The sequence below is a fragment of the Lagopus muta genome, chromosome 2 (assembly GCF_023343835.1).
Source record: "Lagopus muta isolate bLagMut1 chromosome 2, bLagMut1 primary, whole genome shotgun sequence".
Classification (NCBI taxonomy): domain Eukaryota; kingdom Metazoa; phylum Chordata; class Aves; order Galliformes; family Phasianidae; genus Lagopus; species Lagopus muta.
This window is the reverse complement of record NC_064434.1, coordinates 41978303-42003733: the sequence shown is the minus strand read 5'-3', so window position 1 is coordinate 42003733 and position 25431 is coordinate 41978303. Positions and strand designations below refer to the sequence as shown.

The window sequence follows — 25431 nt, the reverse complement described above, 5'->3', positions numbered from 1 at the left end:
AGTGTTTACCATTACAACCTGAACTGATTTCCAGCATGATAAAGAGGAGGGTTGTTTGCTTTCTAATGCTTACACAGTGTTACAGTAAATTGTCTCATGTCAGAGCAGATTTGTCAGTGAAGTAAATCTTGGATTTAATGAAAGGAATTGCACTAGCCAGCAGATGTTACTTGTGTGTGTGCTGCTTCCATTGGGATATCTCTTTTCTTGATCTCATTCTTGAATACCTAAACATAGAGGTAATTGAAGAAAGAGACCATAACTCCCATAGATCTATGGGAAAAAAAGTTTAATGTGACTCCAATATATATTTAATTCAAAAGGTGTATCTATCTGATATGTTTCTGTACTGTACTTTCAGTGTTCTTTACAGCAAATTGAGGAAAGAAAATGGAATAGTGCATGGCAGATGCCACTTGGTCTGTCGTAGGAAGCACTGAGATCACTATGAAGTGAGGCAGAGAGAGAAACCAACAAGTCTGTCAGGTTGCAAAAGAGGAGTGGAAGGAATTCTTTGAATCTAATTTGCCACTAACACTTTATGTGAAGGGAAAGCTACCTCATAACTGATCACAAAAAATGTGATTTAGGAGCAGTATCTGCCCTGCTTTTCCTGCAGGATTTCTGAACTCCCAGCTATATTTCTCCTGCTTCTCCCCACCACCACCCTGTGAGATACTTCATGAGTCATTTGCAGAAGGGCGGCTGAACTTGGAAGGCATTTTTTCTAAAAGACCATCTCCTAGCATTTAGCCTCTGTCATTAGGAAGCTGCTTTTCATCCCAGCGGATACGTAGAGAAACAGGTTCTTCTAAGGGATTTCTTTATTATTTTCATAGTGCTCTTGAAAATGTTGTAGTGAGTGCTCTTCCTTCTGGATTTTATCTGCATTAATTACTGCTGCGCTGAGTCACTTTGGCTCCTGTCCAGTTCTGTGTTAAGCAAGCTTTGCAACCAGCTCAGAATTGCTTTGAAGCTAATTTAAGAAACTTAAAGAAGATTGATTAGGACTTCCCTCTGAAGAAGGGAAACCTCGGATCCTGTGGATTTTGCTGTATGGTGGTAATAGGCTGCCAGATCTACGATGCTCTTCAGACATCTCTTTTTTTTATAGTTGAGTGCTTGTCACTGCTGCAGTAGATGTAGTATTTCTTCTCTGGTGTGCTATGCAGCTTGCAGTTCAAAACTAGGGGTTTTTGTTTGTTTTGTAATGTCAGAGATAACGAGAATTTGAATGGACTGTGCAGAGGTTGTGTTCAAGGCCGCACACTGGGAGGGAGAATCTTGATTCTATGGCAGTCTGTGAGACTTCTGCCTTCACACCTCAAGCAAGGAGAGTATTTCCCCCTGCCTGCCAATACTGATACTTTCAGACTTTTTCTGGTCTTTGTGATTTGCCTCCCTGAAGTGCTGGGCAGCAGTTATTACAGTTTAGCAATTGTAAGTGTTGCTATACAGTGTTGTCCAACCTCTGGTGCTATCTGTGCACAAGTTCAAATTTTCTCCAGGGACTGCTCCATTAGATTTACCCTTTCAGTCTTCTTTGAAATAGAGTTGTGTGGAATTTTAAACTGTTAAGCCTTTAACAAAGCTTTTGCAATGTTTGGGAAAACTAATGACATTACAGTTTACAAATTTCATATACTTTTCTTTACTAAACTTCAAAGCGTGAATTTTGACATCTTTGTTTCGCAGTTAATGAAGGGAATACTGCATATGAAACCGAATGTGTGAAATCCAGTCCCAGGAAGTTAGAAATAAAGTGGTCGTTCCTATTGATCAGCCACTCAGCACGGGTATGCTCAAGTCACACTGCTTGTGTGTGCTGGGACTGAAGGTAGCAGCCGTGGGTGAAGGGGATGTTCCTGTCTGCAAGCACAAAACAATAGATGAACTTCACAAGTCTGCTACATCCTGCTCTTTTTCAAAAGGAAAGAAATTAACTCAGTGGAACAATAATTGACAATAGAACAAAAGTCATTTTGAAGGCATTGTCTTGGTAGTGCTGTATTTAAATTAAGGTACAGATGTTTTTAATAAGGCCTGTTCTATCATGATTTATATGCCTTAGTTACTTTTGTAACATTCTTCAGCATTTTAGCACAGTGAATGTCAGTGCACTGACAAATAAAACTTTCACCTGGTTTGGATCAAGCACACAAAGACATGGAAAGAATTGATATCTGTGGTATGTAGTAACTAATCTTGAAAGAGAAGTTAAGAGAGACATTTTTAGAATCACTGGTGGCTTTCTAAGAATGATTAGCCTAATGTGATTTAGAGAGTGTTTCAAATCCCAAGTCAAAAGTTTCTTTTCATATGTAAAATTAATGTATTATCTGCAAGGAATGATTATTTCTGAAAAGTTGAACAAAACACTTTTTCATGTAATTTAATTATTTTTGCTATTAATTAGCAAGTTGAAATTATAAAAGATTTCTAGACATTGAGATATGGTTTACAGCTTAAAAAATATGCATTAGACTTACTTAGATTGTTCTGGGTTTTTTTATACTATGTTTCAAAGCAGTATTTCAAAACCTCTGTTGAATCTTACCATAAAATTGGTACACTTTGGAGAGGTTGTTTGTTTTTTTGCCTAGGAGGATTTTCTGTCTTATAAAAGTAAGGTGATTTCAGGTATATGTGCATCTTTTTTCCTTTAATAACCACGATTACATTCACTCTTTAATCTCTATATTCTGTAAACAGACAAAAGACATTTAAAAGCAAGAAAAAATGACACTGAGTATTCGCAAATTTCTGACTCGTAGTTTTTAAGAGTGGAAGCCTGTATTTAATTTCAGTAGCTTAAAATATTTTTAGTTGTGTGATGCAGTGTTGTACTCGGGCAGATTCATTTTATTTATTTGTTGTGATGACCATATCACTTCCTGTGTGATACAAGATACTGATTTGGGTATTTATTCACAGAAGTGCATGGTGAATGAGTGCCAAAATTATTTCTAATTCAGTGTGCATGTTCTTGCTGTCTGATTATATTCTCTCTAGACAAATAAAAGGGAAAACTTGACTTTTCAACTGCTCTCTTTCAAACTCTGCTAAATTTTCAGAAGCTGAATTATTTACCTCTGCTTCTTGGCCTTTGTAAAGAAGAGAGCATGCTCTTGTTGTCATTACAGAGGCATAAATGGATAAACTTAAGATCGTTCTGAATTTTTATCTGCATCTGTGGTACTGGGTGTTGGTTGTCCTATTCCTTAAGGATCACGTAACGTAAATTCTGTGTGTTTATAACAAGCAGGAACTACGACGGCAAAGTCCGCCATGGAATTGAACACACAGCACACTTTCTATTCTCATTAGCTGCTAAGTAAATTTGCAAATCATTTATATGTAGACCTTACTCTACAGGATTGGAAGCAAGCGTCTAGTGTCTGCTTTAGATCAAAATTGAGTGTCAATTGTTTTGAAGTGCTAAGGCTTGTTTATTTAAAAAAGAAAAGAAAAGAAAAGGAAAGAAAAGGAAAGAAAAGGAAAGAAAAGGAAAGAAAAGGAAAGAAAAGGAAATGTATGTACTAAAGAGGAATAACAAATATTGTTGCTTGTAGTTTAATCCTCAGGTACTTTGCAGTAATGAGTAGATGTGCAAGCAGATCCTTTCTCTCTGGATCATGCTAATTAGGATAAGGTTTCTGAATCTGTGCCTCATGTTCCAGCATCTGAATTAAGGGAGATTCTTTCTGGCATTGAGATCCCATGCCATGTGACACACAGGGACGTTAGTGTGAGACAAAATTATGCTTACAACTATTTCAGGGCTCCTCTGCTACTCCCACACATGCTCTGAGAATAGCCCGAGAGGCTGCACGTGGCAGAAGCACCGTGCCAGCCACACACTGTTGCTAGTACACTCCTGGAGACTGAAAGTATTTATTTTCAGCATTTCACACCTCCCTCCCTTACTACTATAGTTTCATTCTTTCTGGTATGTCTGATGCATTGTCCTCTAAATGATTTTGAAGGGAAAAATGTTGGTTTTTTTGTGTGCTAATGGCTGTAGTGGTGTGAGTCTTCCTTTGAAAATATGTGAGCGATGAGTAACGTAATGTGACTGGCACAAGAGGATCACTCCTCACTGCGATAAAGCAGAAAACCGTAGGACCCTTCTGTGAGCAGTAACTCTTGTAAAAACTGTCAGCTTCTAAAATTAGGCATGAAATGCCATCACGGGAAGGTTTTCTCTTCAGGGCTTGCCCTTTCCAGTTTACCTTAATCTTTGAGATAGAAGCACAGCCCTTTATTGGTTGCATAAATAAACCATTGGACTTGCTTCAGAGATAACACCCAATTTAAAGGTGAGATTGAATCAGTTGTTGAAAATAGTCTATTTGGAGAAGCTTAAATAGGTTCACATATCTTGGTGTCTCACTGAATTGATTTTTTTTCCACCTCCCATTTGTTCCTCTCGGAGAGAGAGGTAATGATTATTTCAGTAAAAAATAGGAATGAAAACCCTTACATTACAAATGTCACCTTGACGTGCCGTTTTTTGGTTTGGTTTATTTTTTGGATGAGTTTGCATTTACTGTCATGTTATTTCATCTTAACTGATGATGATAAAAGCCTTGCTGAAGTCATTTTCCAGAGATTTCTATAAGGAAAAGAAAAGGCGTCTGGCCCAACAGCCTTGTTACTGGAAACACAGGAAGGGCCAGGTGTGCACATTGTGTGAATTGCCAGCAACAACTGGAGTTTTGGAGGGTATTCTAGAGAGGATTCTCTCTGGAATGCCTCATCTCTATCCTCAGCAGGTCTCTTGTCCATCAGCTATTTTATTTGCTTATAGTGTTTGATTTGTTTGTCTTTCTAAATACTTCAAGTGTGTTCTCCTGTAATGAGTTCTGATGAGTACTTCAGCGGTAAAGAGATGTTTGTGGCAGTAGCTGGGAAGGGTGATTTCATCTGTGCAAAAATGCCTGCAGCTTTTAGTTCTGATTATTATTTTCTTATTTTAATAGGAATTAACTGAATTTTACCTAGAATAAGCCTAAAGGACTTGGTGAAGCCTTCAGATGCCAACGCAGTTTCTTTTGAAATTTCTCACACGTCTTTAGCCATGATTAAACTAAAATCAAATGTGATTTCGTTTTTTTTACGTGCCATGTGGCTTTCTGTTTCACGTTACAAGCAGTGCTCAGAATAAATGTGTTGCACAAGATCGTATTACTGGTGGGGTTCATTAGTTATAAAAACAGATCCTGTTGATCATGTACACTTTATAAAATATGATAGGTTTCTTTCCTCTCAAAGTGAAGAAGTTGTAAACATACGATGAAGTAAGAATGTGATTCTATTGCTTTGTTCTGATTAAAATAGAAATCACAAATGTTGATACCGAAACCAATGCAAGGAACTTTAGGATAAGCAATAAACTGCTTTCATGCCCGTGTTTTGTTTGATTGTCAAAATTGGATATGCTGGAGCCTAAACTAGAACATGCATGCGGGTACATGCATCTAAACAAGATAAGAAATTCTGTTAAGCAATTGCAGCGCATGTTTCTATATGTGGAATTTAGCTTTTAAGTTACTACAGCGCTGTGACTTATTGTAGTAGAGGCACGTAGGAAAGCATATGCTGCCTGGATGCTGGATTCTTTGCAAGCAGATTTCCTAAAAGCCAGCAGATAGCTCTGTTGTCTTGCCAGGTGGGTTTGGGGGTTCTGCAGTGCCAGCAACTCCTGGTCCTCGCTGCTGGGAAATGTCTGGAAATATTCCAAGTACGACAGAAGTGTCTGTCGCGGATTATGTTACCACCGTGATTAGGGAATTTGAGACAACCTGGAAAGACTGGGCAGTGCTCAATCCGTGTTTGCTGGATACAGCACTGCTGTTATGAGTTTATGGTGCATGCACAAGTGTTGAATAGTCGCCTTTTTGATGCTTTCATAAGAAGCAGGGTCTTCAGCTAATCAAGGTTTATTCTTTTGATTTGAGTCTGGTGTGTGGAATGACTCTGTTGAGAAATGTTATTAGTGTATTAACAATGTTAACAAAATGTATGCCAATGTATTAATACAAAAACCATAATTCTGTGGCTTTTTTAATATCTTTAGCTTTTTGCTCGTGATTAACTTTGTTTTTACACGCAAATACTGCATTTCAGCAGACAAGATCAAGTCTTAATTATACATACTTTGTCTGGGAGTTTCATAGCTATTTCTTACCCGAAACAGTGCAACATTTGCTTGGGTCTCACTAAGTCACAACCCTATGATGTGTTACTTCTTCTCTGTACACTGTTGTCTAGTGTTTGAAATTTAGAGTTTTTAAAAATGAGAAATTTTTAGGAATGTCTTAAATTAGAAATCTGGTTTTAGTCCTGTTCATTTTCCTTACCAGCTCAGTCACATTGCAGGACATGTAAAAATTAATAGCCATACCCTTTGTATTGTCATGTTTTGATGTTTTTCAGAGCTATCTAGCAACCAAGCAGGTGACGGCTTGATCATCCCACATTCCTTCTTGTCTTGTCTTAGGTTTTCTACCCTAGCAAAGATGGTACTAAGATCCCCATGTTTATTATTCACAAGAAAGGAATTAAATTGGACGGTTCTCATCCTGCCTTCTTGTATGGATATGGAGGCTTCAACATATCGATTACACCAAGCTACAGGTAAGCAGCAGGGTATTTTCAACCTTCTGAAGCAATTTGATGTTAACGACTGTCAGAAAGGACTGAGAGCTGGCTGGACTATGGATCTGCAGAATTAAGAGTTTCAGGTCCTTGAGAAGTAAGATGGAATTGCAAGGGCTGCAGATCAGAGTCCAGGCATCATATATTTGTTTTGTTAGTTCTGAATTCAAGGGACTTGCCCAGAATCACAGAAGAAATTTCTGTCAGAATAGAGAAGTGCTGCACTCTTGTCAAGTTTACAGCAGGCACATTACTCTGTGAATTATAGCTTAACCACTTCCTGCTTTGTCACTGAGCTCAACAGAAAAGACATGCATTAAAATGCTGAGCTGATAGTATAGGAAGTTTCCTTTTTACCAACTATGTCTTAAGTATTAAAGAAAATTTTTGTGTACTGTGAATTGTGAAAATTCAGATGTATTTTCATATACCTCTGAGAAGACTGTCAAAAGCAAAATCATACTGTGTTCCTATATAATCAAAAAGAGAAAAGATTATTTTGTCTAGAGATAGTTGTGATACAGGCTCTGCATATGCAAAGCAATGCGTTGTAAACCAAAAATGCTGTTTGCAAAATAGGATTTGTAGCTCTCCAAAGACATAAGCTATATTGAATAGATATCCTCTTTAAAGAAAGGGCTGATTTCCTCTGTGAGGGAATTCAGATAGACTTAGCAAAAGTGTCACTGATTGTCTTAGAGCTTTGATGTATAACAGTTGTTTCTAAGCAAGGCAGAAGTAAACAGAAATGCAAAGGGCTAGATGGGACACTGTACTTCAGATAGAAGAACAGCTCACTAATACAAAAATAATCTAATATCAAACCATACTGTTAAGTTTGTGTGCTACCAAGTCTTCTTTTAGAGTCGGTGTATTTCAAGAAATTTTTTGTAGTGTTAGCTCTTCCAGGTCACTGTGGTTGTATTTGTAAGTAGGATTTACAGTCTCTGGTGGTTTATATCAAGTACCTTGTCCAACAATGGACCTCACATCTTGCACTCTGTGATTACTGGAAAGTATTTTATATGCCTTGTAAAGCTACATTTTTAATTTCCTGTGGTTTTTGTGAGACAATTATATAACCAGAATAGGTTTTAAATTCCCTTTTAGATTAGACTCAAGCACTGATTTATTACGGTCTATTGTAGATGCTGAAAACTGCGATAAAACTGACCATGTTTTCTTTTCTAAAGTAAATATAATGTATTTATTGATTTGGGATAAAATTTCATGTGCTGCAGAGCAGTGTGAGTTGGCTGCTGGCAAAAGGAGTGGAAACTATCCCATGGTCCCTTGTTCTACCTCCGTTTCATTAGCCCTGATGTTAGCTGGAACTTTTGCTAAGCTCATTAGCCTCACAAGGGTGGCAAAAAACTATCCTAGCAAAAAGGATGGGTGGTTTTCTACCACTTGGGCAAGTTGAAGTTTAACTTGTAGGAGTCCAGCATTAGCAAGCAGCAAGAAAGTGTAGCTAACAGAAGGGAGGATGGGAGAAAGGGAGCAGTGACCTATATCTTTCGGAATCCCACGAAACTGTACTCTTAAATGGTGGATTAAGTAAGAGTATGAATCTGTAACAATACCTTGAAAGTAAGAAGCACAGAGAACTATCAGTTTTAAGAGACTCTATGTTACTCCACTAACAATGTGAAGAAGACACAGGTGTGCTGCATCTCCCTCCTCATTCTTTCGTTGTAACAGCAGCACATCCCTTCTTAGCCTTTCAAAAAAGAGGGACACAAAGACCTTGGAATGCACCTTTATTGTTGATAAACTCAGAGTTGCACGCTTGATGAGGAAGAATGTTCTGGAAGTAAGCAGGCAAGATCAGGAAAGGAAATTGTAATAGAGAAGTTATGTCAGAAAGACAGGACTTCCATACCTAGTAAGTTCAATGTGTGACTGTGTCCCTGTTACTATACATTGCAGTATTCAGGAGTAGTTCCCAGGTCCAACAGCTGCTCCCATTGCAGCCCAGCACCACCCCTTTTTTTTGTTTTAATTTTATTTTTTTTAATAGATGAACACGGACACAATTGCTCAAAAAAGAGCCAAAGGATGGTTAAGGCTAAGGTCTGCCACATATCTCACCTGAGCTGAGACAGTTATGGAAATGCAATTGCATGGTAGCCTACTTACACTATACACGCGTACACACACACACACACACACACACACACACACACCACTCTATTTCTGAGTAAATATTCTTTTTTTTTTTAACTTAAGGCTTTTGTAACTTTTTACAGAATGTTCCTACTTCTCCTATCATAGAATCATCTTGGTCAGAGAAAACCTTTAGGATCACCAAGTCCAACCATCAGTCTGACCTACCAAATCCTATCACTAAACCAGATCCTTTGGTGCCACATTCACACAACTCATAAATACCTTCTGGGATGGGGATTGCACCTCTGCCATGGGCAGCCCATTCCAATGCTTAACCGCCATCCCCATGAAGGATTTCTTTCTAATATCCAGTCTAAACCTCCCTGGTATGTTTTTAGACTGCTGATTATTTCCAGTTCTGTCCTACACTTCAAGTCAGTAAAATATTTTCATGCTGATATTTTGCATCCATCACTGTGAGCCAGCTCTTGGGCTTGGGAAACTTGTTTTTTAATTCAAAAAGTGATATTGCTTTTCACTTATTCTCTAATACACATACACACAAAAAGTCTTTTCCCCTGAAAGTAACAGAAACAAATCAACAAGAGGATCCAAAAATAACTATGAGAATGATAGGCCAAAGTCATTAAGTCAGTTACAGAAGTGTTTTATTTTTGAATGCAAGCATGCATTTTTTATGTGTTCCTCTGGACCAAAGAGATGTATTTGGTAGCATTTCTAAAATGTGCACACTAGAGCACTGTCATTAATTATATACAGCCTGCATAGTGAGCACAAGTTAAAATTGATGAAATTGGCACCTGTGGCTTGGCAGATCTGCTGTGGTAACGCTATTGCAAACCCACCAATAATGCCTCAGATTCTGCTAATTACGCTGCAGGAACCAGCATGTTTCCTTGTACTGTTCTGTGGGCGCCTCTGCAGGTGCAGTAGAAGCAATTTCTCATGCACCCAGAAATACAATTGATTGTGAAGCAGACTGTGAAATTGTATTTCACTGCTACAGGGCTGGATTCGACCAAGCCTTTAAGCGTGGAGGTGGTGTGGGGAAAGTCTGTAAGCCCACAGAAAGGTCAAGCAGCACCACAGCCAATGGTGCAGAATGCAAGATCACTAGATCACTTTTTTCTGTTTCTCTTTTACGATTGCCTCCTGCCCCATAAAAGCCAATGAAGTCCAGTGACTCAGGGATTATAGGATTTTTTTCCCTACCACCAGTGCATCAGCCTACATTTTTCCAAAGAAAGCTGCAGCCATCAGCTGATGAGGAAATGGATATAAAGACTGTCAGAGGGAGAAGCGAGCCAGACTTCTCCATACAGGAGACCATTTCTAGACATCCAAGGCTACTGAACAGTTTGCCATGACTTAAACAGCAAGCTGACTTGAAATTGAATCTGGAAACAAGAATCTACCTGTAAAACAGGAGAAAATAGCAGCGGTTAGATGAAAGTTGAATTTTGTGCTGATAATTTTGGATTTTTACTTTCTTAAAAGTTAGTCTCTCTTAATTCCTTGAATTTCCTTGACTTTGAGAAAATTTGTTATGAACACTAGGCACTTCCACCCCGAAATATAAGTCGAGTTGTCTCACTTTTACTGATCAGACCCACGTGGATATTAATTAACAGTTATTTGCAGTGGCATTACTAGATGTTTGTGTTGAGAGTGTATGGTTGTAACATTATCAGAAGTGCCTAAGTTCCACTTGTACCAATGACAGTGAACACAGATATACTGAGCCTTACTTAAATTTTTTACAACAGAATGATTGTTTCAATCTCTGGACTTTATCCTGTCAAGGATCTGTGCAATTGAAAGAGAATTTGCTAAGGGAAATGGAGACTTGCTTCATATAATCAGTGACTGCATTAGGAACTCTTCTGAAATTCAGTATCTTAGGAGATGACAAGTCACTTTCAGGCCCTCTGAAAATTATCACCAGGGTAGCACCTTTGTTAGAGCAGTCTCCATGAACGTGATGTACTCAAGAGTTTAGTTTCATGTTGCTCAGATTATTTAATTAAATATGTTGACTTCTCAGATAGGCACCATTTCCTTTTCAGAAGATGGAAAGGGGTGAAATGTTTTATTTTTAAAATAATCTCAGACAATATGTTTGGTAGCAGATTCATACCTCACCTTCAATTCCTCTTCCTTGTACCTTTAATTGGTTACTTGGTCAAGTAAGTAGTCCCCAAACTTTCTATTGATTTTGTCTGGGGCAGAGACATGGAAAAGTAGTGCAGAGTGTTCTGTGAGATTTTGTAGCTTTCACATAGCAAAATTTAAGAAGCCACCATCTTATGGGACAAGCTACTGTGAGGCTACTGTACATTATCAATGAATTAACCTGTAGAAATTGGACATCCTTGAGTTTGACAGAATAATGCTCTCTGACCTTTGCACAGTATGCTTATGGAATATCAATCTTACCAGTGATCAACGTGTCCCAGTGATCAAAGGAAAAATACTGTTCAAGTGATGGGCTTCAGAATTTTACAGAAGCAGAGATCATTCATGCCATCTGATGGCCACAGACAGCTGATCTAGGTGGAAATTTTTTTTTTCTGACAGGTCATAAAAATGCAAAAATCTCTTATTTGTCATCTTTCTGCCTTTTTTCTTTATTTTCTTAATCCTTGGCACGCATGTCAAGACCAAGTGCCAATACAGATGTAATTGCTTTGTGAGGTATGGAACATTTACTTGTTTTGGTGTTACATCCATGTGAGATGGTTGAATTTCATTTTTGCAGGCAGCAGTCTCTTGCATAAGCAAAAAATTCAAGAAAGAAAATTTAAGTAAATTCAACTAAAAAAGAAATTTGAACCTACTAGAGAGGAGAAAAAAAAAAAAAAAAAAAAGACTTGTTGGTATTAAGCTTGAATATTTACTGTTCTCCTTAGCAATAAAATGGTTTTAAGTCTGGAGCTTCCACTATGTTAAGCTACTGCCTCAATACATAAATATATTATAAATATATATTCTTAAATATTATAAATATATATTCTTAATTGTTAAATATAACCTAAATTACTTAAATCCCTTTTTAAATAATACTAATAGCTTTTATACTTTTTGCAATTTGACATTCAAGAAAAAATCATGTTACTTCACCTTTCAGCCAGATTTGAGAGTTATTAGGGAAGGCAGAACTTTTCATTTTTACTTCTTATATTTAATCAAGTGGAAAATATGAGGAACAGGATTGACTAAGACTTGACTGCAGAGCCTGCCACAAAACAAGGACAAATACAGTTTTATAAAGGTCAAAGAAAAAGCATGAAGCAGAAGTTGTATATATCAGCCCATAAACAAATGTCATGTGCTGATCATTATTCTTAAGTCTTTGCTTTCTTCAACACGCTTCAACACGGCAAAGTGCAGGGTTTTGCATTTGGGCCGGAAGAACCCCAGGCACCTGTACAGGCTGGGAGGAGCGGTCCTTGAGAGCAGCTCGGCAGAGAAGGACCTGGGGGTCCTGATGGACGAGAGACTGAACATGAGCCAGCAGTGTGCTCTGGCAGCTCGAAAGGCAAATGGGATCCTGGGCTCCATCAGGAGAGGGGTGGCCAGCAGGGACAGGGAGGTGATTGTCCCTCTCTACTCGGCTCTTGTGAGGCCCCATCTGGAGTACTGTGTCCAGGTGTGGAGCCCTCAGTACAAGAAAGACATAGAGATTTTGGAAAGGGTCCAGAGGAGGGCGACTAAGATGATCAGGGGGCTGGAGCACCTCCCCTATGAGGACAGGCTGAGGGAGTTGGGCTTGTTCAGCCTGGAGAAGAGAAGGCTGCGGGGTGACCTCATTGCAGCCTATCAATACCTGAAGGGAACCTACACCCAGGAGGGGAGTAAACTCTTCAAAAGGGCTGACAACAGCAGGACTAGGGGAAATGGTTTTAAGTTGAAGGAGGGAAGATTTAGGTTGGATGTTAGGGGGAAGTTCTTTACTAGGAGAGTGGTTAGGCCCTGGAACGGGCTGCCCAGGGAGGTTGTGGATGCCCCGTCCTTGGACGTGTTCAAGGCCAGGTTGGACGGGGTCCTGGGCAACCTGATCTGAATGTGTATGTTTGGTGGCCCTGCTAGGCAGGGGGGTTGGAACTACATGATCCTTGGGGTCCCTTCCAACCCGGGTGATTCTGTGATCTGTGATTCATTTGGACTAAACTTTCCTTTCCTGAAAAAGCGAAGGACCCCAAGGCAGCAGTTAAAAAGTCTTGGAGGTCCAGTGGTACTGCGTAGCTTACTTTATGTCCCAGAGGAGCCAGTAGCCATTCTCCTCAAGGGTGTGAAAGTAAAGACGAGTAGAACAGTTCTGGTTTCCTTTAAGAGGCTGCGGAGTGTTTCATTTCCACTGACAACCATTGGAAACCTGGCTACTCAGGTTTGCCATCAAAGCAGGACTTTATTCATTATTTTGTCATGCATCTTAGGACTTTCCTTCAAAGTATTTTTCTAAAAGTGGTAGGAAGTAGTTAGAAATAAATAATAATACTATTTTTCTGCTTGCTTTTTCAGTGTGTCAAGACTCATTTTTGTGCGACACCTGGGGGGTGTTCTAGCAGTGGCGAACATCAGGGGTGGTGGTGAATATGGAGAGACTTGGCACAAAGGTAAATCAGTCCAAGCACAAGAACAAAACTGCAGGTCTAACAGTGAGGCTGACAACACTTTTGTTTTGTCCCTCTTCCATACTCAAGTCTCATTTCACCTTACATTTATTCCATAGAAAAGTTGGATTTTTTTCTTATTCATCTGATCTCTACCTTCCCCAGTGTTATCTGAATTTTTCAATGGATTTTCAGTGAATTTTTTGCATCATAATTTGAATGGCTTTCCAGAAAGTATTTTCCAAGATAGTGAAAGCTATTATATTTTTAAAAGTAAGACCAATTCTCTAGATAATAGGATTGGAAATCCAGCTATTTATCATGAACAATCTTCCAAACAAAGATTGTCTGAACTGCAAGAGATCTGCCTTGCCTTTACATATCTCTTACATTACTTGCAATGCACGTGACCCCACAGTTCTAGATCCGTAAGACGGTGCAACAATCTATTTAGTCTTTATTGGTATCACAGAAAGAAATTGACCATTTGCAAAACCTTATAGAAGGTATGAAATTCGGATTTCAGAATGTAATTCTGCTAGCTTTGTATGTTAGAAAGCAAACAGAATTGATTTTACACAATTTATGAATAAATCCTTTATTAGCGAGTGAGTGAGAGAGATCGTTTTCATATGATCTTTAATCAGCCCACCAGTGACATGTCATGCACTCTGAGATACAACTTGTAGGTAGACATTTTTTAAGTGACTTCACTGTTCCATGTCACTTCTTAGCACCTTTAAAGTATTTCTCTCCATATTTTTTCCAGTGCAGTCCTCACTGAAATCCTTTGTTTGTCAGCTTTTCTGATTGTTGACAATTTTCTGCATGCCTTCACCAGAAGAAAAAGCTGAAGAAAGTCCCTCTCAGATGTAACAATATAACCACCATTATTTGGTGATGACGTCTTACTCATATTCCAAGAATCTGGAGGATAAGTTGCTGGAAATCTTGTCAGTAAGGCAAATGCACCAGAACAGTGATGATGCAACATTTTTCATGGGGAGTAATCCATAATAACTTTGTATCAAACATAATAGTATTCCCAGATCATTACATCTTGATATTACCATTTCATCTGTGGTAACTTTTTGTCTGGGTCATTTCCTTACAATTGAGTTAAGAAGTAATGGTTTCATAAATAGAAGCTATATGTGCTTGCAGATGCAGGATATTATTGCTGAAGATTAAGTATCCTTCATTAATTTTAATTTGCAGATTGGTTTGTAGTAGGTTTTAATAAAATTTATTTTAATATGATAATGCTTCTTCATTCCACCTATTTCCTGCTTAATTTTGACCCAAGTCTTTTTTGCAGTTGCAAAAATAGATATACATCTGTTCTTTGCTAACTCTGGAAACAATTACAGGTTTAGTGTATGGATTTTAACCTTACACTAGTTCAGAACTTGAAGAAAAAAGTAAGATTTATTTATTTCTCCTTTACTGCCATTCATTTGAAGACTTTTTCCTTGTCCCAACACATCTTTCTTCAATGATCTTGTTAGTATGAGAAGATTTGTTTGTTATAAAATAATGCTCGTAATTCCATGAGGAAACTCATATGATTAAAGTCTGGAGTTACCTTACTTAAATTTTGCAACATAAGAATGAAGCATCCAATTTAAGTTGCGTGTGTAGGGTCATTAACGGATGATGGAAATAAGCACCTTCATATTGTATCTAATCCTGCTTATTTTAATGTGGAGTTAATTATCCTGAACCATAGTGGGAGCCTGGGCAATTAGTTTAGCCTAAACCACTTGGCTTTAAACTAAGTGGAAGGAAATGGAGTTCCATTTCTGCCAGGTATGAGCCCTTGTTACCTGACTGGACCACAGTCTTTCCTTCAGGAATGTAAAGATGTTTTCCCCAGACTGTTACAAATGTTTAATTGTCTGAGAAGGAATGTACCAGATCTAAGGTAGGGTGATCTTTGAGGAGGAACCGTTTTTCAGTCCAAACAAGCGTCTGAAGAGAGGAAGATGCCAATACTGAGATTGGGTCATCTGTGAGCCCTCTAGGTTGATATTCTTTCCACATTGATAGCTCACTAATAAAATTTCCAACCAAGATGTGATTCTGAATTTCTTATTTGACCACAGCAACATATCATCTGATTTGGAAACATAATAGGAAAAAAGGTAAATCATCAGCCACGTATTCTTTGTCCAGGAAATGAAAGTGCTTGTTTTATATGGGTGCAAATTTGAAGTTTTATCGCCTTAAGAAACTGTCACTGAGTTTAATGCTGTTAATGTCCCATTAGATCAAGCCTCAAGTGGATTGTGTGGTCATTTTGTATATATTTTGTAATGCAAAGCTTTTAGCTTTAATTTTACTGGTTTGGAATGTTACCTGGCACTCATTCCACAGTGTAAGTATGTATTATTCAGTTTCTGAAAGCATTAGAGTTATTGACAAAGCCATTTCATATTCTTTGTGTTGAAAGAATATTTCACTTTTGCTGTCTTTCTGACCTGCATCAATTATTAAAATGTTCATGAAACTGGAATTGTTCCCAGGTATTTTTGCACACGCGTTTTTCTGAAGAGATGGATTCACATGGGTTTTATGGGATCAACTGATTTGTTTTATTTGTGTGCTAGGTGGTATCTTGGCCAACAAACAAAATTGCTTTGATGACTTTCAGTATGCTGCCAAATACCTCATCAAAGAGGGCTATACATCTCCAAAGAAGCTGACTATTAATGGAGGTTCAAATGGAGGCCTCTTAGTTGGTAAGAACTGCTTGTGTATTTCCTGGCTTTGGTACTGGAGTTTATCATGGTAACCAAACAGAAATTTATCAGAACCTTTTTTTCAAGAGTTGCAGAATGTCTGTGCATTAATATATACCAAGCATGAAGTGTATACAGTTGTACTTTATTTGCTGTTTACAATGGATATCAGGATTCTGCAGCGAATAGTGACTGCAGTACTTATGATTACTGTCTTGTTTCCTAGAGCTAACCCCTTGGTAGAATCACAGAGTAAGAATGCATTTAAAAAAATCTGTTTTTCATCTCTTAAGGCTGATTAGTAGGAAACAATAACTGAATAACCAGAAAACCTGTTATGGGGCATTCAGGAATTTTTGTGTGCCTATGGCATAAGCCAGAATCCCAAGTTCTGCAGTCCTTCAGTAGAGCTTCTTATTCAGTCTTTCTGTAGTCATGCATTCTCATTCCTAGAGGAAAAAATGATAACGTGACGTTTCTGCTTTTAAGGCCTTTGTACAAGGACACGTGACTGACTTTAATCGTGTAGTTAAGGCATGGTGACAAATAAATCCAGGAATGTCTCTTGTGCGAAACACTAATTTCAAGTACTTAAAAAAGCCGTGGACTTTTGAGGGACTGTGTAAATGCAATGCTGTTACGAGTGCATTTCATTCACTGCTATGATCTTAAATTCAAGGAAATTAATAGCCTTCTTAGAAAAAGTTGCACAAAAAATCTTATATTCTAAGCGGTGTTTCAAAAGCTACATTTATTTCTGATTATATCCTAGTGTCTAAAAGTGGTAGAATAAAAAGAAATTATTTCTTTCGGTCTTGACAGGAGAAGGAAACACAAAAGAATAACATTGTGGTTAGTTTGGATTATTTTAAAAACAGCATGAGAGGCATGACACAGTATGACAGAGGTGATCTACTCATGAGAAAAGCATCTAGTTTATTGGAAATTACATTTATTAGGACCACCCTTTGCATGCTCTGCTCTTGCTCTACTCTCTATTTAACAGCTGCTGAATAACTGACTCTGTTGATTTTGTTGTTGTTGTTGTTGTTGTTGTTTTACAGTTTTACAGTTGTTTTACAGAACTGCTATCTTGTATAAGAAATGAGATTTGGAGTTATACAGCTCTTTGATCTGTGCAATCTTGGCCACAACGTTTTAAAGACAATCACATAATGTCATGTTTTTGCATATTTGCTTCTCAGATGGCAGAAGGTGTTTGTGTACTGTAAACACCACCAGTAGAAATGGATGAAAAAAATAGAGGAAAAAAGTTTTTACACATCATTGGGAGTACAACCACTACAAAAGTCCGTGTTATGTGAGCACAATTATATATACATGAAAGTTCTGTTAAACTTCCAATCTATTACGTAGCTTCTGCAAATGCTGTTTTATTCTTACTTGGACTTCAGTTTCACTCAGGATGGGATACATCCTACCTTGCTTTAGTCACCAAAAAAATCTGGTTTTCTTCATGAACAAGTCAGTTGGGCACCTTCTTTAGGTTAGGGAAAGTAAGTGCAGAGTGCATGTCATGTCTGTATTAGGTGGATGCTGTGAGTCTGGACGCCTCTTGTGAAAGTCTAGTGTTAGAAACCTATTGCAATTGCTGATTTATTACAATCCATCTGGATTTCTTTGTTCTTAACGAGACAGATTAAAATAGGTGAATTTAGGAAATACAGAAGTGCCTTCTCAACTTAAATTTTGCAGTAGCTGTTCATACAACACTGACAAGCGTAACTGTTACGTTAAGTGCAAGCATCCAGTGCCACATTTTCTTAGTTTTCATTTTCTGAGGGAAAAAATAAATTATAAGGAAGAGTATTGTCGTTCTTCCAAAATACTGATTCTTTTTAATCGTAACTAACAGGAGGTGTCTCTAAGGAGCACAGGGCTCTGAACTCTTGCCTCATTGAGTTGAGAAACAATACTTCCTTATCCTGCAGGATATGATCCCAAAGCTCAGCATAGCAGCACAGCTGTGACCTGAAAGCCTCTTTCATGCAAATGCAGCATTTGTCCTCTTGTGTTTGCTTAGGCAAGTAGTTCTGAGGCTTTGGTACCAAATTTTAAAGCTCAATGTGTAGAGGGATAAAATTAATGAATAAATTGTTCCAGGTTACAGCTCCATAATGCATACAATTATGGCTAACAAAAGGGTTGTAATGGGAACTGATAAGTGGCTCCAAAAGTGTTTTCTTACTGAAGTAACTATTCTGAGAGCTAGAAGCAGCAGTTTTGATATAATCCTGAGCAATGTACAGTCCTTCAAGAGATGTTTTACAGTGAAGATTTGAATGAATTCAATCTTACAATAGGTATTTTGGCTTTTTTTTTTTTTTTTTCCTACCAGAATAGTATTTCTCTTCAAAAAAAGAAATGGCTTGAAAAGATCTGATTGAAAGATTCAGTTAGAAGGATGAAGAACTTTTAGACAATAGTCTTATATAAGAAAAAGATCCAGGTAGTGTAGTTACGTATCAAGTAGTCACGTACAAGTAAAATAACATCCACCAGAAAACAGAAATAAGATTCAACTGAAGAAAATAGGTTAAAAATAAGCTTTGACTGGGACTGATGGACCAGAGGAGGCTGTGCAAATTGCTAACAACTTAAATGTTGGTAATAAAAACTTTCTGTGTGTGTCAGAAGCAGGAAGCTGACCTCTTTGATATCTGACATCTTTGGGACTCTACAGGAGCACTAAATAAAGATAATGACAGAACAGAAGGAAATGGTTCATTTCTATTGATGTTCCTTACTACAGAGCATTGGGATTTCCCTTCACTAGTCTCTCCTTGTGGGTGATACTCTGAGGAGTTGCCTCAAGCTGAAGCATTAGCAGAAGAGGTTTTAGAATAAATCGAATGAAAAATCATGTCTTGCCAGGACCAGATGGTACGCACACAAGATCCTAAATGAATTCCAATGTGAAACTGCAGACTACTAAGCCTGAATGTCTGATGAACAGAAGGGGACAAGTTTAATGCCAATTTTTTAAATGGTTCATGGCTAACCACAGACTGCAGATCAGTAAATCTGACTTCTGTAACAGACAAGCCAATTGAAACCAATAAATAATAGTTGACATGCATGGGGAAGAATTTTGCAGGCTGAAGATGTATCTTGAAATCTTAGAGCTATTTGAAGGAGTCAAGGAGCATATGGTGCATGTAACAGTGATCTGTTTTTTCTTGGATTTTCACAAGCTTTTCACAAGATCTCAAGACTTTAAAAGAAAGTTCTTGTTGAGTTGGATGGAAGGTTGCCGTTGCGAAAGAAAGCAAAGAATGGGAAGGAATGATCTATTTTCACAGTGGACAAAAATGACAAGCTGACGAATTTGAGAAAGACTATGTCTGGTTTGGATGTACAGTGATGAGATTTGAATTAAGGAAGGGATCCATTGTGGTAGTTAAGTGAAAATATAGGCACTGTTATTTCTTATGCTACAAAAAAAAAGTGTAGGGAATTTGTAAAATCATCTGGCAGATTTAAATCAAGCAGAAGTTGGAATTGAAGAACTCATTGCTGCAGGATATCATAACAATAGATGAATAAACATTAAGAAAGGAAATAGATGAATTTATGGAGGATACGTGTTCTGATGGCTGAGGATAAACTTCAGCTCAGGAGAAGCCAACTGACTTGTTGCAAAAGCTCACAATGTGCAGGAAATCTCTCAGTATTTTCTGTATTTAAAGCTTTTTCCAGAGCATCTGCCAGTTGTCACTCTTGTAAATTGAACATGGAGCTAGATGGTCCTAGTCTGGTTATTTTTTGTAATATGAGACAAACATTATTCTTAAAGAAATTGTCCCTTCCAGAAGTAGGGAAGTGAAAATAATAAAAAGAAAAAAAACACTGCAGTAACTTTTTTTTTTTTAATTAAAATGAGGTTATTCCTTTGATTTTCTAAAAGTTTGCTTTCATTAGAACTCTTTTCATATGAATTGGCATAGTAATTATGGAAGAAAACTTATCAGTAAATGGAGAATTTTGCTCCTTAATGTCCTTTTCTTTGTTGACAGTAATATTAGAAAGTGAATGGTTCAGCACACTTCAATTTCAGTAGTCCAAAAGTTCACATATTTAACAAGTGCATTTCTCCTAGCAAACTCAGTTTGTAGTTTGGAAGACATATTTGCTAAGGACTGTGCTTAGTGCTTTAAGAGGAAATAGCTCTTAAGTTCATTAGAAAATATCAGCTTTGACAATTATAATCATTATCCATTTCTATGTTTGCTTTCATTTTTTTCTTAAGACTGTTTCATTTCATATACACTGGCAGGCTTCTCTCATTGTAATTGGTGTTATTGCTTTTATTTTGGATATTTTGTATTCAAGTTCTTTGACTTCAGAAATTACATGGGAAATCTATATTTCTTATCTCTCATCATGTTGTTTTACCTTAACAATTTTCTGTTTTGTTTTGTTTTGTTTTCTGACAATAACTTACTGTTATTGGATCTTCTACTGCCAATATCTTTCTTTAAGCTGTTAATACTAATAGAGTTGTTTTCTTGTTAAAGCTGCCTGTGCTAATCAGCGTCCTGACCTCTTTGGCTGTGTTATTGCCCAAGTAGGAGTGATGGATATGCTAAAGTTCCACAAGTACACCATTGGCCATGCTTGGACTACTGACTACGGTTGCTCTGACCATCAAGAGCAGTTTGAATGGCTATGCAAGTAAGTGTCTTTAAATACTTCTGTCACTGTTAAAATGCAAACTCTGCTCAACAGTTTCAGGTTTTCATGATAAATAGCTATTATTATCAGCTAATATGAATTATTTCATTCTTTTCTCACATTGGATTTATGGACTTTAGAGTTTCTTTACAAGTCAACTTCGCATGAGAACAACTCGCTTCAAAGCCACATTGAGTTTACTGATTATAGTTTCTGAAACCATATTCTACTAGCAGCTTTAACCATTTGTTAGGTACTCTTTCCAAACAATGCCTGCTTTAGGCTGTCACAACAGAGAATTCTCAAGTGAACCACTATGTAAATTGTATTTTTTATGATGGGGTAGAGAAAATGACCATTATTAACTGTATTATACAATGTGGATAGGATTTATTTGAAGGAATTGAATGGCAGTAGACCACAACAGGATATTAATTCAGTTCTTAGGCTCTTGCTAAGAGTTCTGGAAAGATTATTTAGAAGGGGAAAATAAAACAGGCACTGTGAGAGAACAGCAATGTTCTGCACATTTGATGTAGTCACTAAGGACTGTGTTAAAATATGTTCCATCATTTAAAATTATTTTCCTGGCATCTCATCTGTTACTATAACTGTATTCCTTCGATAATGAAGATTGGCATTACAGGACAATGCGTCAGACATGCTAACAATTTGGCTTGTCTGAACTACAGTAGTGTTTAGATAATAAAGTATGTATATACTGGAGTACACTGAGATCTAACTTACCTACAACATTTATTAAAAAAACGAGCAATGTCAATTCCAAATACTAGATAATCAGTTGGGCCCATTGCAATTGCTCAATTTAAGGTTTCAGTGGCAAACAAAGTTTGTGTATACAATGCACAAAGCAACTAACAAATTTAATAATTTCTTTAATCGTTAGTTTTCCAAACATATAGTTGGCTTTAAAGTGTAAGTATCAATTAAGTAATCTTGATTATTTTGAACAGTAAAATTTGCATGAACGTCTGTAAGTTCAGATATTCTGAAGTTGTAAAGTGGAAGCCAAGTTTTAAATTCATTCTATGATTAGGAGATACGCATCTGCAGAAAGGACTCATACTTTACCTGCTTATTTACCTATTTATTTATATGCTTAACTCACAAAATCTCAATGCATAATTTTAAAAACATATAATATTACTTGAAATATTTCTACTTGGCAAAATTTCTTTAAGCTGCTTTGCCTCCTGTTCAACTGGCAATGGCACATCAAATCATCAAATATAGAAAGATAAATAATGTTTCAACAATGCTGTCTTTACAGATACCCAAAAATACCTTATAACTAGGCTGCCATGTACTCACCATCTTTTTTTTTAAAAAAAAAAACAAATTGTCATCTTGAAATTCAGTTACATTGCTCTTTCAATGGAAATGAGGGAGCTAGGAATCTGTTAGATTAGACAATCAAATATTGTTATATTGCTGTGTGTTCTTAAAAACAATTTGGGATTACTTAATAGTTACTCATCTAAATGTGAGATTAATTAAAAAACAAACAAACAAAAAACAGAATTCCCTTTGTATTTTCTGTGATGAAATAGAAGAAATAAGTTGTATCCTCCTCCTGATTTTAAAAATGTAAGACTGTTCTTCGGTTAGATAGAATTCTCTGTGACTGTTAAATTGAGTTTGTAATGTCAGAGTATTGTTGTTGTTGTTGTTGAGATGTGTGAATACATTTTTTACATTATGCTGCAGTAGTTTAAAAAAAAAATGTCAATTTTCCTGCAAAGAAAACAAGTTTCTAAGTAAGATAATTTCTTAGTCAAAAAGTATGAATCAGTCATCTATCAAGACCCATAAAACTTACAGTTCTTTTTTCAGTTTCCTGCATTATATTCCTCCAGAGTACCTGCATGTTCAAAAGTGGTATAAATATTGGTGGGAACAAATTTTGGTGAATGTATGCAGCACTTTTTCACCATCAGAAACTGTTTTGTATGGAAAAGAGCCATTCATTCACGTGCAGACCTGGAAATAACATGTGTGCTGGAAAAAAGTCTTCATCTCCTTGCTTCGCTGCAGAATAGATCCTGCTATGAGCTTTACAGCTTCTGTTGTTCTTTCCCTGTTGCCCATTCCTGCTATTTTGATATTTCTGTGAGATGGATGCATACACCTCTGTAAGTTAATGTATTTGCTTCACATTTGAGAGCCAGCGATTTGTTCTGTGCCATTTGCAGTCCTGGGATGTGCAATGGGGGATTGTAGAACTGAGTGCTGTCAAATGTCACTGTGATAATTTCAGTGGGAGATGGCCTTCTTATTGGATCTTGAGGAGAAAATGTATAAATGTTTGTGTATTCTTCTCAGGTATTCTCCACTTCACAATGTTAAACTACCAGAAGAAGATGGCATCCAGTATCCCTCTATACTGCTGCTCACAGCAGACCATGATGATCGTGTGGTCCCTCTACACTCACTGAAGTTTATTGCTACTCTGCAGTATGTTGTGGGGCGAAGCCGTAAACAAACCAATCCACTTCTCATCCATGTTGACACCAAAGCTGGACATGGAGCAGGAAAGCCAACTGCTAAAGTTATAGAAGAAGTGTCAGATATGTTTGCTTTTATAGCACGTTGCCTAAATCTTGATTGGATTGAATAGGCAAAATGCTTATTACTGTCTCCTTTAGGAAAAAAAGAAGGGCTTTAACACCATTTAAGACCAACCAGATACTACTTGGTGTAGTACTTACATTTAAGAACTGCAGTTCAATATTTTATTGATCCAACCTGCTATGGAATTTTGATCTGTGCTTCCCTTTTTTTAGAATTTCTTTGAATTTCTTTTCTACTGCGTTCCAAAGTACATATTAAGTAGCATGTTCAAATACATAGCTGAGCTACTGTCAGTGTTGTTGTGAACTTCTAGATTCCAGATTTAGTGTTAGTTGAGCTAATTTCATGTAAACAATTTTAATGTATTTTACACCTATAAACATATCCAGATCATCTGTAATTAAATGTAAGTACTGTCCGCATAAAGAACTCTGAGCATACTTTATTTACACAGTAACTTATTGAAGAATGGAAATGTAAAATGTTCTTTGATAATCATGAAATATCGAGGAGATAGTAGTCTAAGTAATTAATTACCCAGGTATTATTAAAAAAAATTGTATTATTTCATACTGTTTGTAACGGTGTTATTACAGTCTACAATAATGTTGCTAAATTGTCTTTTCTTACCACAAAGACTTGAAAATGTCCATTTTCTCTTCTGTTGTTTATTTTCACAAAGAAGAGAAAATTGGAGGCAGGAAAACTTGAAGAACTCTTCAGATACTCAATATCAGTCAAGGTATGCATACACACTTCATAGTGCTGCCTGTCTGCTGTTCACTCTACAACTATTTTTAAACTTTTAAACTGAATTGTTCAAATTCAGATATGCATATGACAGGATATTCTGTAAGGTGCCAAAATTTGAAGATACATACATAACCTTGTTCTGGCTGCAAAACAACAAAAGCACATAAGCAGACTCCCTAATGATTTGACATGCACACAATACCTGAACTGCCATTTCATTAATTTGTAGAGCTATTAAATGTGAGTAGAAATTGCCTAATAGCTGCCTAAACTGTGATGTGCTGCAGCAAGCAGATTTTGATTGTGGGGACAGAAAGGTTTCCTACCATTCACTATTAGTCTTGTTCCCATCAAGCAAATACTACTGCTTCCCAGTTTTGGATAAACTGATACACTCTTCCAGTATTGTTTGTCATCATATTCATACTTGGATCCCAAGGCTTTTGGAATTTTTGAGCAATTTGAGCTCTGAGCTCAAAAGCTTTATCTCTAAGCAAGTGATGTCTCAACTTGGGAAGAGGGAGTGGTATTTAAAAAGTGAGTAGGCTGCTGATTATCTGTACCAAATTCATATTGTTTCTTTCACTCCCAGGGACTTTTCCTGATTCACTCTGTAGCCTGGGAAGGATCATGCCTCCAAAGCCCTTATGATCTGATTTGGGGGGATGGAACGTGGTGGGGAAGAGGGATTTCTGCTTTCATAACAAGTACCATACTGATAAACCTGTATGTGATCTGAAGCTTATTTGTGAACCCTGGACATTATTTTTACCAATTTATGGATTGCTGTATTTCATCACACCGTCAAATTGAACAATCAGACTAGAGAGCTGAGGGATTTTTTTTTTATTCCTCCAGGCTGTGAAAGTGGAGTTCAGGTTCAGCCTCTCACCCTGACCTTTTTCCCATAGACATGTGAATAATTTTCTAAGATCATTTTGGAATTTTTAACAGCTGTGCTGTAGGGGCAGGAAGGAAGCTGATGATAGAAAGCTGGGACGAGTGTCTGACACACCAGAAGGCTGTGCTGCAATTCGGCAAGACTTGGAAAGGCTGGAGAGTTGGGCAGAGAGGAGCACTATGCAGTTCAGCGAGGGCAAGAATCCTACATCTGGGAAAGAATAACCACACATATCAGTACAGTTAGGGGGGTGACCTGCTGGAAAGAAGCTCTGCAGAGAAGGACCTGAGGGTCCTAGTGGGCAACAGGCTGGCCATGAGTTATCAGGGTGCCATTATGGTTAAGA

At 37.4% G+C, this 25431-nt stretch overlaps 1 protein-coding gene across 2 annotated transcripts in view; it reads left to right on the top strand.

The window, feature by feature from the left end:
- The window catches only part of LOC125688799 (prolyl endopeptidase), a 94059-nt gene extending 70058 nt beyond the window's left edge, over positions 1 to 24001 (top strand). For both annotated transcript variants that reach the window (XM_048935282.1, XM_048935283.1), the window contains exons 11-15: positions 6503 to 6639; positions 13312 to 13406; positions 16013 to 16144; positions 20683 to 20839; positions 23183 to 24001. In XM_048935282.1, coding sequence (XP_048791239.1) covers positions 6503 to 6639; positions 13312 to 13406; positions 16013 to 16144; positions 20683 to 20839; positions 23183 to 23477 — 816 coding nt within the window. In that variant the 3' untranslated portion in view covers positions 23478 to 24001. The remainder of the gene's footprint in view (positions 1 to 6502; positions 6640 to 13311; positions 13407 to 16012; positions 16145 to 20682; positions 20840 to 23182) is intronic.
- The last annotated feature ends 1430 nt before the right edge of the window (positions 24002 to 25431 follow it).